The sequence below is a fragment of the Triturus cristatus genome, chromosome 7, assembly GCF_964204655.1.
Source record: "Triturus cristatus chromosome 7, aTriCri1.1, whole genome shotgun sequence".
Classification (NCBI taxonomy): domain Eukaryota; kingdom Metazoa; phylum Chordata; class Amphibia; order Caudata; family Salamandridae; genus Triturus; species Triturus cristatus.
The window spans coordinates 721,877,016-721,895,790 of NC_140590.1; the positions used below are offsets into that span (position 1 = coordinate 721,877,016).

Consider the following 18,775-nt stretch of genomic DNA (forward strand, 5'->3'; position numbering starts at 1 on the left):
TTTGCACGTTGTTGTCCTGGAAGAGTCTTCGAAGTATCCTGAGATAGGTGACTCCTCCCCTGGACCACAGTGCGCATGGGCATCCTCTCCATCCTCAGATTGTTTTTCGCCATTGTGGCAGTGATGGAGTAGATACAGAAGGTGATGACCATGCTATACAGTAATTCTGAGAGCTGCAGCTGCTACAGGCGCCGGGGAGGAGGGTGGGCGATATGAATGTCAGCAGCCCTACATGCCAAGAACAGATGCATACTGGTAAGTAGCATATTCAGTTCGAGGCATGTGGGCTGCTGAATTCATATCTGTGCATAGAATACATAGCAGTACCTCCCATTAGCGGCGGCTACCAGTGCCAGCTGCAGCGGTCTGAAAAAGAGTTTTGAGAACAGCCTGTCCTACAGCTGCCTGCTGTTTTGATTGCACATCTACACAATAGTGTTTGGTAAATGTATGTGTAGTGGACCAGGTGGCTGCTCTACATATATCATGCAAAGGAATGTTTCCCAGGAAAGCCATGGAGGCCCCTAACTTACGTGTTGAGTGGGCTCGTGGGGGAATCGTTAATGTGCGTTTAGCTTTTTGATAGCAAATTTGAATACATTTAACGATCCATCTGGCTATACCTGCTTTGGAGATGGCGTTACCTTTGTGGTGTGGGGCAAAGGCAACGAAAAGTTGTTTTGTTTTCCTAAAGACTTTAGTCCTGTCTATATAGTACATGAGGGCTCTCTTTACATCCAGTGTATGGAGTGCTCTTTCTGCGACAGTTTGTGGGTTTTGAAAGAAAACAGGCAGTTCAATGGTTTGATTCATGTGGAACTGCGATATCACCTTGGGCATGAATTTGGGGTTGGTACGTAGTACGACCCTGTTGGCGTGAACCTGTATGAATGGCTCTTGAACGGTTAGTGCCTGGAGTTCACTAACTCTCCTCAAAGAAGTGATTGCTACTAGGAAAGCTACTTTCCAGGTGAGGAATTGAATCTCGCATGAGTGTAGAGGTTCAAAGGGTGGACCCATCAGGCGTGTGAGGACCAAGTTGAGGTTCCACATTGGAGCTGGTGGGTGGCTTGGAGGAATTACTCGTTTGAGTCCTTCCAAGAATGCTTTGATGGCAGGCACTCTGAATAAAGAGAGGTGCTGCCTGTTCTGGAGATAGGCTGATATTGCGGTCAAATGGACACGTATTGAGGTGTATGCCAGATTGCATCGGTATAGGTGTAAGAGGTAACAAATTATGTTTTGGATGGATGCGTCTAGCGGGTTAATGTCATTATTATTGCAATACATGACGAACCTTTTCCATTTGGCTGCATAGCAAGCTCTGGTAGTGGGTCTTCTAGCTTCCTTAATGATGTCCATACAGTCAGGTGGCAGGTTTAGGTAGCCAAACTCTAGGACTTCAGGAGCCAGATTGCCAGGTTCAGCTGTTGCGGATCTGGGTGCTGAATCTCTCCATGGTTCTGCGTCAAATGCGCGGGTTTGATCCGCAGCCTTTGATGCGGCACCACGGAAAGTTCGAGAAAGGTGGTGTACCATGGTTGGCGTGCCCATGTTGGAGCAACCAGGACGAGTGTCAGTGAGTGTTGTCTGAGTTTGCGTGCCACCAGCGGTATCAATGGTGCTGGGGGAAAAGCGTACGCAAATCTGCCGAACCAGTTCATCCATATCGCATTGCCCTGTGACTGCGGATGTGGGAACCTGGCGGCAAAGCTTTGGCATTTTGCGTTTTCGCTTGTGGCGAATAGGTCTATCTCTGGATGACCCCACTGTTGGAAGTACGGTTGGAGTACTGACGGATGTAGCTCCCACTCGTGCATCTGGTGGCTGTGTCTGATGAGCAGATCCGCCATCTGGTTGTCCTTGCCGGGGAGGTGTTCCGCCATGAGGAATATGTTCCTCTGAATGGCCCACTTCCACATGCTCTGAGCCAGATGAGACAACTGTGGAGAGTGTGTTCCTCCCTGCTTCTGTATATAGTACATGGCAGTCATGTTGTCCGTCCGGATCAACACGACTTTGTTGCACAAGTGTACTTTGAATGCTTTCATTGCCAGGAAGATTGCCATCAGTTCTAGAAGGTTGATGTGCATCTTCTTTTGCTGTATTGTCCATAGTCCCTGCACTGTGTAACTGAGTACATGAGCTCCCCATCCCTGGAGAGACGCGTCCGCTGTCAGTATTATTTGTGGAACAGGCTCTTGGAACGGTCGGCCCTTGCAAAGGTTTTGTGGATTCCACCAATGCAGAGAGTTGTATGCCCGACCGCTCACCAACACTAGGTCTTTTAGTTGCCCTTGAGCCTGATTCCATTGACGTGCTAAGCACTCCTGAAGCGGGCGCATATGTAGTCTCGCGTGTGGGACTATGAAAATGCAGGAGGCCATCATGCCTATCAGCTGCATGAACACTCGCGCGGGAAGGGAGTGTTGGGGTTTGAACGTGGAAATCAGCATTTGCATGCTGTTGATTCTCACTAAATTTGGCTGAGCTGTGGCTGCCAGAGTGTCTATGGTCGCACCTAGGTACTGTTGTACGTGTGAGGGTTGGAGATGTGATTTCGGGTAATTTAGTGAGAACCCCAGACTGTGAAGAAGGTGAATGGTGCGGGACATGTGGCTGGCACATTGCTGGGCTGACTTTGCCTGAACAAGCCAGTCGTCCAGGTAAGGGTAGACGTGAATGTGTTGCCTCCGTAGATGTGCAGCCACAGTAGCTAGGCACTTTGTGAAAACTCTGGGTGCTGTTGTCACGCCGAAGGGAAGAACTTTGAATTGGAAGTGCTGCCCTTGAATAGTGAACCTGAGATATTTTCTGTGTGAGGGGTGAATGGGTATGTGGAAATACGCATCTTTGAGGTCTAGCGTGGCCAGGAAGTCTCCCTGTTTGAGCAGCGGGAGGACTTGTTGTAGGGTGAGCATGTGGAAATGCTCTGAGAGAATGTAGCGGTTGAGGGGTCTCAGGTCTAGTATAGGTCTGAGAGACCCGTCCTTTTTTGGTATTAAGAAGTACAGGGAGTACACCCCCGTACCTTGCTCGTGGACGGGCACGACCTCTATTGCGCCTTTTTTCAGCATACTTAGCACTTCCTGCTGTAATAGCGCTAAGTGCTCTGAGGACATAGGACGGTGTTTTGGTGGTATGGTGGGTGGAGTGGAGGTTAATTCTAGGCAGTAACCGTGTTTGATAATATCTTTGACCCACCTGTCCGTGGTGATGGAGTTCCACGTGGACAGGAACCTTTGTAGCCTTCCCCCGACAGGTGTTATGTGGTCGGGAGGAAGGGAGAGGGCGTCACTGTTTGTTCTTGGGGGAGGACCTGGTATTGCCGTATCCGCGTCCTCTACCCTTTGAGCTGGAGCCACGATATCCACCCCGGGTGTTTTTATCGTAAGTACTTTGTGTGTTGACCTTGTTGAAGGTTTGCTGTGACCCCTGTCCTCTACCTGCTCCTCTATTTCCGGGGCGACGAAAGGAGCCACTCCGAAAGGACTGTGTTTGGAGAGCCCCCATGGACTTTGCAGTGTCTGTGTCCTTTTTTATTTTTTCTAGGGTGGTGTCAACCTCTGGTCCGAACAAGTAGTCGGGGTTGACCGGCTGATTGAGGATGTTATTTTGAACCTCAGGTTTGAATCCGGAGATTCGTAACCAGGCGTGTCGTCGTAACATGACGCTGGTATTTATTGCTCTGGCAGCCGTATCTGCGGCATCCAGTGCACACTTAATGGATGCGTTCGTGAGGAGTTGTCCCTCCCTGATGAGGATCTCTGCTCCCTCTTTGTATTGGTCAGGGAGATGTTGGAGTAGGGTTTCTAATGTGTCATAGTGGGCGCGATCGTAGCGAGATAGGAGCGCCTGGGTATTGGCAATACGCCATATATTAGCTGCCTGGGCTGCAACCCGTTTGCCGGAGGTCTCTAGCACCTTGGACTCCTTGTCCGGGGGAGGAGCTTCCCTAGTAGTCTGTGAGTGCGCCCTTTTGCGAGCATTAGCGACTACGATGGAATCTAGAGGCAACTGGCCTCTAATGTACGTAGGGTCCCCAGGCGCCGACCTATATTTTTTGTCGATCCTGGGGTTTATTACTCTTGCCCTAGTGGGTTCTTTGAAAATGTCCTTTGCTGGTTTAAGGACACCTTTCAGCATGGGTAGAGTTTTGATATTCCTTTCTGAGGATGCGAAAGTATCCATTAGAAAATCGTCCTCGATTGTGTCAGAGTGGAGTTGCACACCATGATTGGCCGCAGCACGTTCAATGAGGGCGTTGAATGCGGCAGTGTCCTCTGTGGGAGACGTTTTCGCGCCATATAGCTGCGTGTCCTGTGTATCCATAGGCGCACCCGGGTCTACAGGGTCATCCCAAGCCTGGTCAGGGTCCTGTTGGCCTTCAGGGTCGATCTCTCTGGGGTAGGGGACATCGTCACCCATGTAGTCCTCCAAAGCATCTGTTTCGGAGGGTGTCGGAGAGAAGGGCTGTGGATCTAGGTAAGAGGTATGGAGACGTTCGTAAAGAACTGGTTCCGAATCCGCTGGCAGCTTTTTCTTTAGCGGGATCCGGTAGGAGTCCAAAGGCTGCTCGGAAGATATTCTCCGCTTGTGGAGCTTAAGTCTGCCGGTGTCGGCATCGATGATGTGGGACGGTGACGTCTCCGTAGGAGAGCGTTCGGCAGGTGTGATCCTAGTTTGGGTGACACGTGTCCTGATTTCAAACAGTTTGGGTGCCGTGGATGGTGGCAGTCCAAAAGTGATGTTGGGTATTGCTGGAGAAGCTTTTTGAGCTTTTTTCGGCTCGGAGCCCGACGTGTCCTGGAGGGCTGCCTTTCCTTTGATGCGTTGCAAGGACGCTGCAACTTGTCGAACCTGTAACGCCGACGGTTCTTTGGCGCCGAGTGGTTCTGTAGAGGCAGGCGTGGACTTCTTCGGGGCCACGGGGTCATCGAGTCGAGGAGAGGTAGTAGCTGTCGACGACGTCGATGATTGGGCCTTCGGTGCTGCTTTCGAAGCGATGTGCGACGCAGCGGCCATTTTGACCTTCGTGGCCGGAGCCGATTGTTTCGGTGCCGGGGGCCGAGGCGGCTTGGCGGTACCGATGGCTTTTTTCCGTGTGTCGGCGCCGACGTCGGCTGCTGCGAGTTCGGCACCGAAGTCCCGTTTGGTGTGGTCGGTGCCGACGGGTTTGGCTGGCGTCGAAGGTGTAGTGGGCTTCGATCCGACCAGTGGTAGTTTCACTTTCGGTTTCTGTGGAACCGATACGACTTTTGGTTTCGGTTTCGAGGAAGGGAAACCAGTCATTTTGGGTACTAATGGCTGTCGCTGAATGTCCGAGGCCGGGCCAGATGGCGGGGCCGAAGAACTGCGGGATAGGTCTTGGGTAAGGCCCGAAGGCGATCCCTCGACCGGAGCCATTGACTGACGCACTGGGATATCCTCCGTCTGTACGGGTAGGCCTTGCTCGTCACCGGAGCTACTTTCTTCGGCCCCTAAGGCCTCATCGTAGTCTCCTACCTCGGTGTCGGCTTCTTCCCTGTGAAAGAGTTGTTCTTCGATGTCTTCCGATCCGGAATCGTGTTCGGAAGCGGGGCTGGAGGGTAGATTCTCCACGCCTTCCACACGTCGTCGGGGCCGGTGCCGCTTGCTGCGCTTCAAGTCTCGCTGCTCGTCGATTCCGGAGAGTCTTTTTGGATCGGAATCGGGCACAGGCCATACATGTGGATTCGTCGTGATCCGGTGAAAGGCATTTGTTGCACACCGGGTGGACGTCGACATGGGGATATTTCGCATTGCAAACAGGACACCGCTTGAATGGTGTCCTCGATTCCATCGTCGATGTAGGGTCGATGGTCGGATACGATGCGAAAAAGTTGTTGTTGAAGTCAGTAAACTAACAAGTAACTGTTGATACCGATCGGGAACAGTACCGACGCGAACTAAAGGCCTTTTGGCCTGAAAAAAAGTTTTTCCTAACTTGAGTCAAGATAAGCACATCCGAACCCAATGGCGGAAAAAAACAATCTGAGGATGGAGAGGATGCCCATGCGCACTGTGGTCCAGGGGAGGAGTCACCTATCTCAGGATACTTCGAAGACTCTTCCAGGACAACAACGTGCAAACATCCGGACCCAACACTAGGCGGCGATCTATGCACAGATATGAATTCAGCAGCCCACATGCCTCGAACTTAGCAAATACATAGATTTGAATAGCATAGTACAAAATGGAGAATTAATTATTACTTACATATCATACAACATTGTGTAGGTAAAAAAGTACAGTTATAATGCAGCTAAATTAGACACAGTGACACTTAGGACCAGAGGTTTAGAAATTAATAGCTGAATACCCAACATAATATTAACAATAGATAGCTCAACACTGGTGTGAAGATGTGCAGTTAAACATTGGACAATATCTCACCAAAATCTACACTGTTGTGGGGAACTGGCAAAAATAAGTACAATATCAGCCGACAGCAGCCTTGCATCTTGGACAATCAACGTTAGTATCATTATTTGAAGCCCCGATTTAGTTAATATTTCAGGTATACAGTACAGGATACATAGTGATTAAAATTGCTGGAGCTTCAAATTGATAAATATAACTAAAGTACTGATTTGGGCAAGAGCATCTTCTATGTCGCCTGGTCGAATAGATAATCCTGTTTTGTTAGACAGTTTCTCAGCTAAAGCCACCACGTCACATTCCGTGTAGATAGTCATAACCATGTACAATTCTCTGATCCACATATCAGAATACAAGACTGTTAATATTGAGGAATCTTCTAAATCAATATGTGTGGTTATATAAAGACTTACCTAATCGCGTACTTGTAAGTATTTACATTTTCCCTGTGGTAGCTTAAATTCTGATTGCAGATTGGTATATGTTCATAGTGCCCAACCTTCATACAGTTGACCAAAGCGTTTAAGGACCTGGCGTGCCACATATGAGAAAAGAAATCCTGACAAATAAGCGGTAGGGGGGGTTCCATCTTAAAGGTGTATGTGAATGAACAGAAGCAATCTGGTATGCCTTACACCATGCATCCTATAGTTTTCTGATATCAACAAAACTGTAAAAAGTTCTCATTTGTTATAACTGTAATATGTATGATCACAGAGAAAATAGTTCACATCTTTGCCTGTATCTAATATTGAAGTTTTTTTTTTAGTGTCTTGGCTGTCTGTTAAAGGCAACAAATCTGCTGCCCAAATGCTGCCAAGAATAGGTCTTAAAATATAAGACTTCCCAGTCACCCTTAAGTGGAAGTGACTTAATATTTCTAAGAGCAAGTCAAGCCTGGTAATACCTCCATATAAATCTGCAGTTTGCAGAATCTAGCCGTATGAAAAAAAAATTGGCGCGTGTAGTTGGATAGCCAGGAACAAGTAAAGAAATGTAGGCAAAATGTTCACTTTAACGATATTACATTGCTCAATAATACTAATGGGGAGTCCGTGCCAAAGTCGTATTTTAGGTATGCATTCTCTCAGTAATTCCTCACAATTAAAGCAAACAATATTATTAACCTTGCTAGTAATCTCAATACCAAGGTACACAGCGGTTTCAGTAAAATCTTTCTTTCCTGATGCATAATTAACAACAATCTATGTTTTAGGTAAATTTAGCTTGTATCCTGATATCCTACTAAACAGGTTGCCTCGTTTTTACATATACACCATAGCATGTATTGCATTACCTGAATATGCAGCGACATCACCCTCATATGTGATTAGTTTTCTCAGTAACCCCATTTAGTACCATAGGGATTATTTCCTGATTAGTTAATATACAACATAAATACAGCTCTAAATAAATAGCAAATAAAAGAGGGGACAAAAGCCACCCCTGTCGGGTGCCACAGCAAATCATACATTTCTCAGATATTTGACCACCTAAGGCCAATCTAGCTGTGGGGGTCTGATAAAAACTCTGAATTCACCTAAAGAATTTCACGCCAATGCCAAAGGTTCTTTCAGGACACTCTGTCAAGTGCTTTTTCAGCATATCAGTTTGTTGTCTCAATGTGGTGGCTGCACTAAAAACAGAAATCACATTTCTATTGTTGGTAGTATCGCTACCAGGTATAAACCCATGTTGTTGAGGACAAACCATTGTTTCAATTATAGAAACCAAGCAAGTGGCTAATGTTTTTGTGTATACTTTAGCAACAGCATTGATTAATGATATAGGACAGTGTTTCCCAAACTGGGGTCCGAGGACCCCTAGGGGTCCGTGGCACATTCCCAGGGGGTCCGCAGGCAGCAGTTTTAAAAGCACTGCAAAGTTCCTTGCAAAATTAGCAGTTTTCGAGCAACTATACCAGTGTCAAGAAAATGCCAGCGATTAATGTACCTGCTGGAGAGAGATGAGCGTTTTGTCTAGTGGCAGTTTTGACTTATCTAATGTGACACAGAGGGTTAATATGCCTACTGCAAAGAACGTGTACAATGCATTTTAAAAAACAGTATTTTATGTGCATAGGTCAATGGGCTACTGATTTTGTCACAGAGATTCTTTTGTCACTGTGCAATTCATAAGGGACCGTCGTAATCTAGCACAGTGTCCTATAAACTGTGTAAGAGCTGCTTGCAAACTGCATGGTAAAAGTTAGCAACATATGTTTATTCCCAGTCTATCATTATCCTGATGCTGCTATGTTCCCACTTCCTGCACATGAACAATTTTGTAATGCCTTTTTGTCACTTCTATGTGTGCTGCCTAATGCAGCACACATGGAAGTTACAAAACGTCATTTTTATTAAAGATTGTTTATGAGCACGTCGGGTCACCATCCTGAACATAAACAATCAAAGGTGTTTTCCTTTTTCCGTTGGAAAAAGCAAAAACGAGGAGAAATAAGGGATTTCTCCTCATTTCGCCAAGTTAAGACCAGGTTTTTCATGGTCTTAATTCTGGTGCTGTCTCTTATTTAAGCTGACCTTGTAAATAGAGGGCAGCGTCAAAATCAATGGGTGTTGGAGTGAAATGCCCACTGCAACGCCCACTGCCCACCTTTTTCACGCTAAGCATTGCGTGAAAGGGGGCCTTATTTACAAGGTAGCGTTAAGCCACAATAAGTGGCTTAACGCTGCCTTGTAGATAAGCCAAAGTCCCTATTGCCACAGGAGCATCGCAAAAAGTGACGTTCCCATGGCGATAGGGACTTGTAAATATGCCCCTAAAACCCTTAGTAATTTGAGTACTTGTTTTGTGTGCACACGTTTGTTTATTTTTTTCGAATTACTGTTTTAATGTTTGAAATTTAAATCCTACAACTTGCTTGGGGGTCCCCGGCTTCCAGTGGTGACTCAATGGGGGTCCTCAGGAGTCAAAAGTTTCAGAACCACTGATATAGGAAGATGGCCTTTATTGCAATACAAATCTGCCTTTCACTAGGGCAGCAAGGGACACCAGTCCCTGGGTTCTGACCCACCCTCTGCTTTTGACTCTTTCTACCCTTCTATTTTGAGTTGTCCCCACTACTAGGACCCCATATCCCTTTATCCTACCTGTCCTTTTACGTTTCCACGTGCCAACGAGAAATCCAGGTGACCGAGGATTAGATGAAAGAGCATCACTCTCTTGAAGAGGAATATTCCCTGACAAAGTACTTGGTATGATGCCCAATTTACAACCACCAGTGGGTTGCCTTTGCTGGAGGAGTGCATTAAATACCAGCTTGTTCTACCATCTTGAGAGGTCCCCTCTAGTATTTCCTGTTAATCATATTTTTTAAAAAGGGCACAAACCATAGGCTTTTGAAGGAGGCTACTGCAGCCTCCAAAGAGCATGGCAGAAAGGGAAAAGCAAATTCTGGGAAGCGATAGCAAGTTTTGTCGTTAAAACGAAGCACACTGAGGCCTGTCCATTGGGTTATTGATCAAAATAATATTTGTGGGCTTTGGTAGGATGACAAACAAGGTACCCAATAGGAGGGAAGGACTTTCATTGCCAGAAAGAGAGTATAACTGTCACCCTTGTCAAAGTATGGCCAGACAAATCTGAGAGCAAACCTTTCCAATACATACTCATACTGCTATTCTACTTGATGCCACAAAGATAAATATCTTGCAAAGAGTTATGAAGAGAGGGCGAGGCTGAGTCTAAGGTGGTACACTGGCAATTCTACGGGATGGAGTTGGACAGAAAGGCTTACAACCTACCAGTGTCAAAATGGATAACAACGATTAGGTTTTTTTGTTGAGATAAATGGAAAACAAGAGCAGCAGTGTTTGCTAATGTGGGATACTGGGAGGGGAACTTGCTGCAGCATTGGGACAGAGCACCATTATCATGGTACCCTTTCAGCAGCGGATTGAGACTGGTTCTGAGAAAGTGCGGTTGGGGACAGAGGCACATTGGGGCTTCTTCCTTCAAAAGTAGGGCTTCCCAGCAGCAGCCAATGCAGAACAGACAGATGAGAAAACTAAGAAAGTGGGACACTGGTGCTGCTCCAAATGTTTCAGGCACTACAGGTGCTCTTTGCATGAGCTACCACGGGAAATCTGGAACCTGTCAAAGACTGGGGAGGGCTTACTGGTTGGGTTTTTCTTTTGGAGAGGATGTACGAAAGAACATTAGGTGATTAGATTGCTTTTAGACATAAATGAGACAGAAAGGCACAAGAGAACTAAAATTTTTGCCAACTAGTGTTTTGTTCTCATTGAGAAGTAGATACAAAAAGTCTGCCCTGTTTTAACAACATGCCAAACTTAGGCAAGGAAGACAAAAGCTATGTTAATGGAGCAGCATTAAAGTCCAGCACATGGTGGGAGTTGTGTTGGAAAACAACTCGAAGTCACATCGGAGCATCATGATATGCAGGATTCCGATAGAGCCCGGTGCAAAGGCTCTGATCTGTGGGCCGAGGATGGCCAGACGATCCATCCCTTGGAGGTGCAAAATAGCAAACACCAGTAATCAACCTTGGAAGAGGATGGCAGTGTCCTAACATGGTCAAGTTTCACCAACAGTTGAATTTTCGCTTATTTTTTGAGCCTACAGCATAAATAAATCTATTTTCCTGTTTGTTTTGTATACCCTGGATATTGATCACTGTCTCAATCCTAAGAGTAATTGCATTCTATTACTCTATTCTATTTTAAGCTATTCCTTCCTAATCCACTCTACTCTAGAAGAGGATCCCGGCTTGCATTCGTATAGATGCCATGGCCCCAGTTTAGAAACAATATTCCCTTTCCCTTTTGTGTATGAATACTTTAGATACATTGAATGGGAGGGAAATGCTGCTTCTAACGGCTAACGTTCAACCTCATAATGCCAAATTTGTCCCACTTGAGGAAATCATTTTGGCCCACTTATACTTGCACGCTCACCTGCTCCTTGTGCCGGTCATTATTCTCCAGCCCATCCACCTGCAGCAGGTTTTTCGCCACACCAACACAGGGCAACCCAGTAAGGACTCCCAGGTGACAGGCAACACCAAAACCTTCAGAAGAAAAAAAAGAGCGGTCAGGGCCTGGAGTGAGTGCCAGGCCATAGCACTCTACCAAGAGACTGTGAGTCTGAATTAACTGTAGTGGAATATCTCCACAGCAGAAACACATAAGGGACTCAGCTGATGGCCACACCTGTCTGTGTGAGTGGTAGCCTGAGGTGTGAATGCACAGTGAGCAATAGTGCCCACCGTGGGAGAACACGCTGGGAGTCACGCTGTCCCCCGTGGCTGCTGGTCTCGAGTGTGAGCGCAAGGGCTGATAGCCACATTATTCTTTGTGGAAGTCTGTGTAACTTTAGGAGTTGCTGGAGAGTTTGTTTCATGTACCTGCTAGTGTGGAAAGACTGCAGAGCTGGTATCCATTTTATTTTCTGTGAGTGAGATCCTGAAGTGTAAGTCTGGCAGCAGAGTTGTTTCATGTAAGTTTTTCTTCAATGAGTTGAGACAGTCAGTTACAGTGCATAGCCACATATAGCAAGGGGGCCCTGCACATTTCTACAGAGCATTTACCTCTATGATGAAGAATCCCATTGCCATCTACGAGGAGGACCTGAAAGATAAATAGACAAAAGATTAGAGAACGTCTACCGCCTATTGACCAAGTAATACACATCTATAGGCGGCCATGGCTGCTGTAAAAGCAGTGTAAACAGTGGGACCACACCCATGGCCCTGGGCTGTGGGGCATCCTACGAAACTGTTTGAGGATGTACTCACTGTACCTCAACTGTGGTTGTCTTTTACTACCCAACAAGTTAATAGTGGCCCCGATATTCTTGCTTGCGATACAGCCCATGCCACCTTGGCTACACCACTGCATGTAACTAGTTCTGATTCTACTCAGGTTAATCTGCCAACAACGGCAGGCCCAGCAAAGAACTCTGGAACTCTTTACCTGTGGCATCAGACTGGGATCCTCCCCTTGCAGCCTCTCGATAGCTTTGACCAATGAAGGCACCTCTCGAAAGGCCAGGAATCCGGCGACATAAGGTGCCGTCAGGCACACCATCTGGCACTCCTCGTAGATTACCTGCAACAGGGAAAACCTATGTAGAGGTTACTCCAGTAAAATACAGCAGAACCACTGAAAATGACTGTCCTAGCCTCAATAGTGCTGCGTGCCACCCCTGCTCTCGGCCTGACTGATAACTAGCTGCACCAGAGTCCTAAGTGCCTCTCTGAACAGACTGAGATGAAGTAAGAAACAGGTTAGCAACTAATTACATTTGAAACGAGTTCTAACCAGGGAATTTGAATACATATCAATGTACAAGCACATATATTAAAGATTATGCAACAGCTATGACCGTTTAGTCTAATTTTTCCAATGAAATACATTTTTTAGGACCGCTGATAACCTCGGCCCAGTTGACCAATCGCATCTTCTAAAGGTTTATGCAGTTCAAAGGTCTGAACTGCGCTGGCTCTCTGACTGGCAGACGGCGTCTGAGGTCCAGAGAAATAGCACTGTTCTGTTTTGTGAAACAAGAATTTGTGAGGCCATATGGAGACTGGGTTATCGCACAGCACGAGAGGATCAGGTCACAGCAAATAGGGGTTGGAAACGCCCTCAAATCATACATTTTTATTTTTGCAGGATTTGTGGCCCTATTTGGGGAACATAAGCCCACTATACACATTTTGCCAATTCTCTCATACTAAGGATAGACATAAAATGCTACAGACTAAAACAAACCTCAAGGTGTCTTAGTACAAGGATTTGAATCAGGAGAAACAAGAACAAGCACTGGCAAAGCCACAGGCCCCATGTGAGATCTATTGCCTTTGTTGGAGTGGAGAAGCATGGAGTGGACTGGCATGGAATGAGCGGCATGGGATGAGTGCCTCTGTGTAGCGTGAAGTGGCACTGTGGGGTATGGAGTAGAGCGGCATTGTGTGGAGCGGCATTGTGTGGAGTGGCATTGTGGGGTGTGGAGTGGCATTGAGTGGAGTGACACTGTGGAGTAGAATGGCACTGCTTGGAGTGTAGTGGAGTGGCATTGGTTGGAGTGTTGCAGAGTGGAGAGACATTGTGTGGTGTGGATTGGAGTGGCATTGAGTGACATGGAGTGGCATTGTGTGGTGTGCAGTGGAGTGGCCACCGAGTGGAGTGGCACTGAGTGGAGTGGTATTGAGTGGCTATGTGTGGAGTGGCATGGAGTAGAGTGGCACTGTATGAAGTGGAGTGGGGTGAGAGGCACTGTATGGCATGGAATGGCACTGTGTGGCAAGGAGTGTCATTGCGTAGCAAGGAGTGGCATTGTGAGGCGTGGAGTGGCATTGCGCAGTGTGGGGTGAGTGGCATTGTGTAGTGTGGGGTGAGTGGCACTATGTGGCATGGAGTGATATTGTGTGGTGTGGAGTAGAGTAGCTTTGTGTGGAGTGGAGTGGCATTGTGGTGTATGGAGTGGTACTGCTTGGAGGGAACACTGTGTGGTGTGGAGTGGCAATGTGTGGCGTGTACTGGCATTGTGTGGTGTGACGTGGACTGGACTGGTGTGACCTTGTGTGGTGGAGTGGCCTTGAGTGGTATGGAGTGGCACTGGAGGTGGGGTGTGGCATGGAGTGCAGTGGCATTGTGTGACGTGGAGTTGTATTGTGTGGCGCGGAATGGAGTAGAGTGGCATTGAGTGGAATAGCATTGTGTGCAGTGGAGTGGCATTGTGTGGCATAGAGTGGAATGGCATTTGATGGCATGCAATGGAGTGTCACTGTGTGGCATGGAGTTGAACTGTAAGGAGTGGTATTGTGTGAAGTGGAGTGGCATTGTGTGGCGCGAAGTGGCACTGTGTGGCATGCAGCAGAGCAACAATGAGTGGAGAAGAGTAGCATTGTGTGGTGTAAAGTGCAATGGCATTAAGTGGAGCAGCATTGTGTAGCGCGGATTGGCATTCTGTCAAGTGGAGTTGCACTGTGTGGCGTGGAGTGTAGTGGAGTGGCATTATATGGAATGGTGCGGAGAGGAGTAGCATTGTGTAGAGTGGAGTGGCACTATTTGGCATTGAGAGGAGAGGCATTGTTATATGTGGAGTGGAGTGGTGCTGAGTGGAGAGGCACTGTGTGGCGTGAAGTGGCACTGTTTAGCATGGAGTGGCACTGTGTGGTGTCAAGTGGAGTGGCATGGTGTAGAGTGGGGTGATACTGTGTGGTGTTGAGTGGAGTAGAACTGTGTGCCATGCAGTGGCATTGTGTGGAGTGGAATGTCACTGTGTGGCGTGGAGTGGCACTGTGAGGCATAGAGTGGCATTGTGTGAAGTGAAGTGGAACTCTGTGGCACGCAGTGCAGAGCTACTGTGCAGCATGGAGTAGAGTATCAATGGTGTGAAGTGGAGTGGCACTGAGTGGAGTGGCATTGTGTAGAGTGGTATGGTGTGGAGTAGAGTGGCATTGTAAGGAGTGATGCAGAGTGGAGAGTCATTGTGTGGTGTGGATTGGAGTGGTACTGTGTGGCATGTAGTGGCAGTGTGTGGCATGGAGTGGCACCAAGTGGAGTGGCATGGAGTGGCACTAAGCGGAGTGGAATTGAGTGGCGTGGTGTCACTATGTGGAGTGGCATGGAGTAGAGTGGCACGGCACTATATGGAGTGGGGTGGGTGGCACTGTGTGGCTAGGAGTGACACTGCATGGCGTGGAGTTGAATTGTGTGACGTGGGGTGGGGTAGAGTGGCATTGTGTGAAGTGACACTGAGTGGAAAAGAGTAGCATAGTGTGGTGTGAAGTGGAGTAGCATTGAGTGGAGTGGCATTGAGTGGAGAGGAGTTGCTCTGTGTGGCATGTAGTGGAGTGACATTGTATATAGTGGTGCAGGGAGAAGTGGCATTGTATAGAGTGGAGTGGCATTGTGGTATGCGGAGTGGAGTGGTGCTGAGTGGAGTGGCACTTTGTGGTTTGGAGTGACATTGTATGGGGTCTAGTGGAGTGGCACAGTGTGGAGTGGAGTTGGTTGATACTGTGTGGCATTGATTGGCACTGACTGGAGTGTAGTGGAATGGCATTTGGTGGAGTAGCACTGTGTGGCATGGAGTGGCACTGTGAGGAGGGGAATGGCCCTTTGGGGTGAGTGGCATTGTGTGAAGTGGCACTTTGTGGCATGCAGTGGAGTCTTGCTGTGTGGCAAGACATTGTGAGGCATGGAGAGGAGTGGACCTGTATAGGGTTCAGTTACATTGTGTGGCGTGGAGTGGCATTGTGCAGCGTGGGGTGAGTGGCATTGTGTAGTGTGGGGTGAGTGGCATTCTGTGGCATGGAGTGTCATTGTGGGGTGTGGAGGGGTACTGATTGGAGTGACACTGTGTGGTGTGGAGTGCAATGGCACTTTGTGGAATGTACTGTCCTTTTGTGGTGTGACATGGACAGGAGAGGAGCAACCTTGAGTGGAGTGGCCATGTGTGGCGTGGGGTGGCCTTGTGTAGTTCGGAGTGGCACTGTGTGGAGTGGCATTGGATGATCTAGCACCGGGTATGCCAAAAATATCTGGTGAAACTCAGCCCCCACCTCCCCACATCTCGGGCATTTCGCACCCTCCACGACAAAGTTTCTGGCAATCCGTCCAGGCGTGAGATATGCCCTGTGAAGCACATAGAAATCAATACGTTTAAACCTGGCATTCCTGGAAACCTTAGACATGCATTGTAGAATTTACCCCCAGTCCTCTTCTGGGATGGTAACCCTCGGATCTCCCTCTCACAGTCCTCTAAGAGTAGGATCACATCACCCGAATCTTCCTATAAAGAAAATGGACTGCCTTAAAGGTCCCCGATGACGTAACCAAATATTGGCAACTTTTGGAATGCAAGGGTTCCGATGTGCCCCCCGCCAGAGTTTGCGAATGGCCATCGGTACAGCGCCGTGGAGGAAAAACTGGCCTTGCGATAAGTTATAACGGGATCAAAACTCTTTGAATGGGAGGAGATCATCATATTCGAAGAGGAACCCAAGTGTTGATTCTCCTGCCTCCACCCAATCAGTTAACATTTTCAAATTCCCCCTCTGCGGTTTAAACCAAACATACTTCAGAGTTGAAAATCAGGAATCTCTATGAAGACTCCTTGACATCGGAAGGCTGGAAGAAGAAACACAGACAAGGGATAGATGGAGGTTGAGAAGCACCCCAGACAAGCGGATTGGAATGGGAAGAAGAAATAGTACCTCAATCACAGCATGAGCAGCGGACAGACACTAATTAAGATGAATCCATCTGTGCTTGTTCCATGCTCCACAGATAGAAAAGGAAGTGACGCCCGACACATGCTGGCCAATTAGAAGGCAGCAAAGAAGAGTGACAATGATGCCAATGAATGGTAAGCAATGGGCGGGCCCCAAACCATTTATAGTAAACAATATATTTAGCAGCGACAGCGCATGCGCTCACGGCAGACAAGACCTAAAAATAATGGTGAAAGATACTAAAGAGTTCACAAGTCATACCCAACTCTTTTTTTTAAATGCCTCAAAAGTGCAATTGGTTGTTTCATTTGGGGCTATAAGAGGGCTAGGCATGCTATTCGCTTTATTAAACTTCATATAAGCAAGGGGGTTTAAGCTTCAGACTTTAAATTCTACTTCTGAGCACCATTCAAGGGACGAATCCAGAACTTGCTGACTGGGCAGGAAACTGGACTGTTTGCTCTCGGATATCAACTTGCATGTGGCCCTGACATCAGATTTGTACTTCATAAACTAACAGACCCTAACTACTTTAAAAGGGTGATATTTAAGATAATGCACATTGCTCAGACATGTCAAGAAATTCACAGTAAATATTTTTCACCTACATTTTACCATTATACTCCTCTAGGGGGCAACTCGGTGTTCCCATACATATTCCATTATAAAATGGGGGAAGCGTGGGGACGTACAAGTATAAAGGAATCTCTATGACTATCAGGGGTTTCAGACATTTCTTTCACTACAAAAGGAATTTAGGTTCCCACAACACTTCTTTTTTAAATACCTGCAGATAAAGGATTACTCACTGTTCGAATGCAAGCAGGAAATCCAATGCGAAATATCAGAAATCCTGGGCGAACTTGTTGTTGTAATACTCTTTCTACATTCACAATGCCTTCTCTTATCAAGCAGAAACATTTCTCAACCTCCATCATCCAATGTGTTACTTAATTTATGTTCATCCTTTCCGTATCTAGGAAATTTCATCATTACTACTTTGTTGGCATGCTCTTAGGGCTAAGTGATTTTCAAATTTTTAATTAAATCCATATCCTGTTGGTGGCTTTCTTACTTGCCCAATGCAAGCTTCAGCGTGGATATACATCTAACTTCTCTCTCTCTTTCTCTCTCAACTTACCGGGCAATATTGCTGCAGATGGTTGAGTACTTGAGTTGCGTTGTAGGTAAAGGTTTGGAACTTTGTTTGGCTAAGCGATGGATCTTCAGATTGATTTATAGCACCCATTAAGTTTGTTTTGACTAGTGATGTGGCTGGCCAGCAAGAACTAGGGTGAAGGACAGATCAAATTCAGGTATAGTCCCTTTACTACTGCTATCTTGTTTTGAAGGGTAGTTAGCACAGACTTTACATTAGGAATCTCGCTCTTCACTAGGTCAGTTTCTTGCATCTGAAGGTTGTGGTAAAGATAGCACAGCATGATTTAGGATCATGCAAAATTAAGTTGTTGGTCGGGGTATTAGCACTCACAAATTTCTAATTCCTGTGAGGATGGCTCAAGCCTTAGTGTCAACACTGTACTTTTTATCCCCTAGGGCATCAATTAAATTGTAAAAGCAGAAACCATAGCAGGGTTTTGTGGAGGAACCACCATTTGCTGCAGGTGACATTTTGGGCAAGACTTTGACAGACAGCCTGTATTTTCCGGTATAGGATTACCTTGAGTGGTAAATCACATTTTTGATTGTTTAATCTGTTTAGGATTGCGCAGTGGATCACTACTCCCTTGTTGGCTATTGCTCCCATTTTAGCTTCCTTAGATTTGTAAAGTGCAGTAACTATTAAACCGCCCTTAGGCTTTACATTCAGTCTATCCGTTTTGGTCTTCCTCCACCCAATCCCCCACATCCCTAAGGTTTCATTGAGGTCTAACATTTCCTCCAACAAACATTTGTAATGCAATAGGTCTCGTATTTTGAGGAGTTAGAGCTATTGGCATTGTAAATGGCAATGTCTTTTACCTATGTATTTTGGTTTAGAGTGTAGTGGACGTATGAACAGAGACACAGCTGCAGAAGTGTTTAGAAGACTAAGAATGGGGAATTACTACTGGAAAGAGAGGCACAGCTGCAGCACTGCCTAGAGGACTTTGAATGGAGGAGTTACCGATGGGACCAGAGAAGCAGCTG

General features: G+C 46.8%; 1 protein-coding gene across 2 annotated transcripts in view; it reads right to left on the reverse strand.

Moving 5' to 3' along the window:
• Positions 1-18,775, reverse strand: part of ENDOV (endonuclease V) — a 202,229-nt gene that overhangs the window by 85,223 nt on the left and 98,231 nt on the right. For both annotated transcript variants that reach the window (XM_085617425.1, XM_085617424.1), the window contains exons 3-5: positions 12,354-12,488; positions 11,969-12,008; positions 11,337-11,449 (exon numbers count right to left, since the gene is read on the reverse strand). In XM_085617425.1, coding sequence (XP_085473551.1) covers positions 11,337-11,449; positions 11,969-12,008; positions 12,354-12,488 — 288 coding nt within the window. The remainder of the gene's footprint in view (positions 1-11,336; positions 11,450-11,968; positions 12,009-12,353; positions 12,489-18,775) is intronic.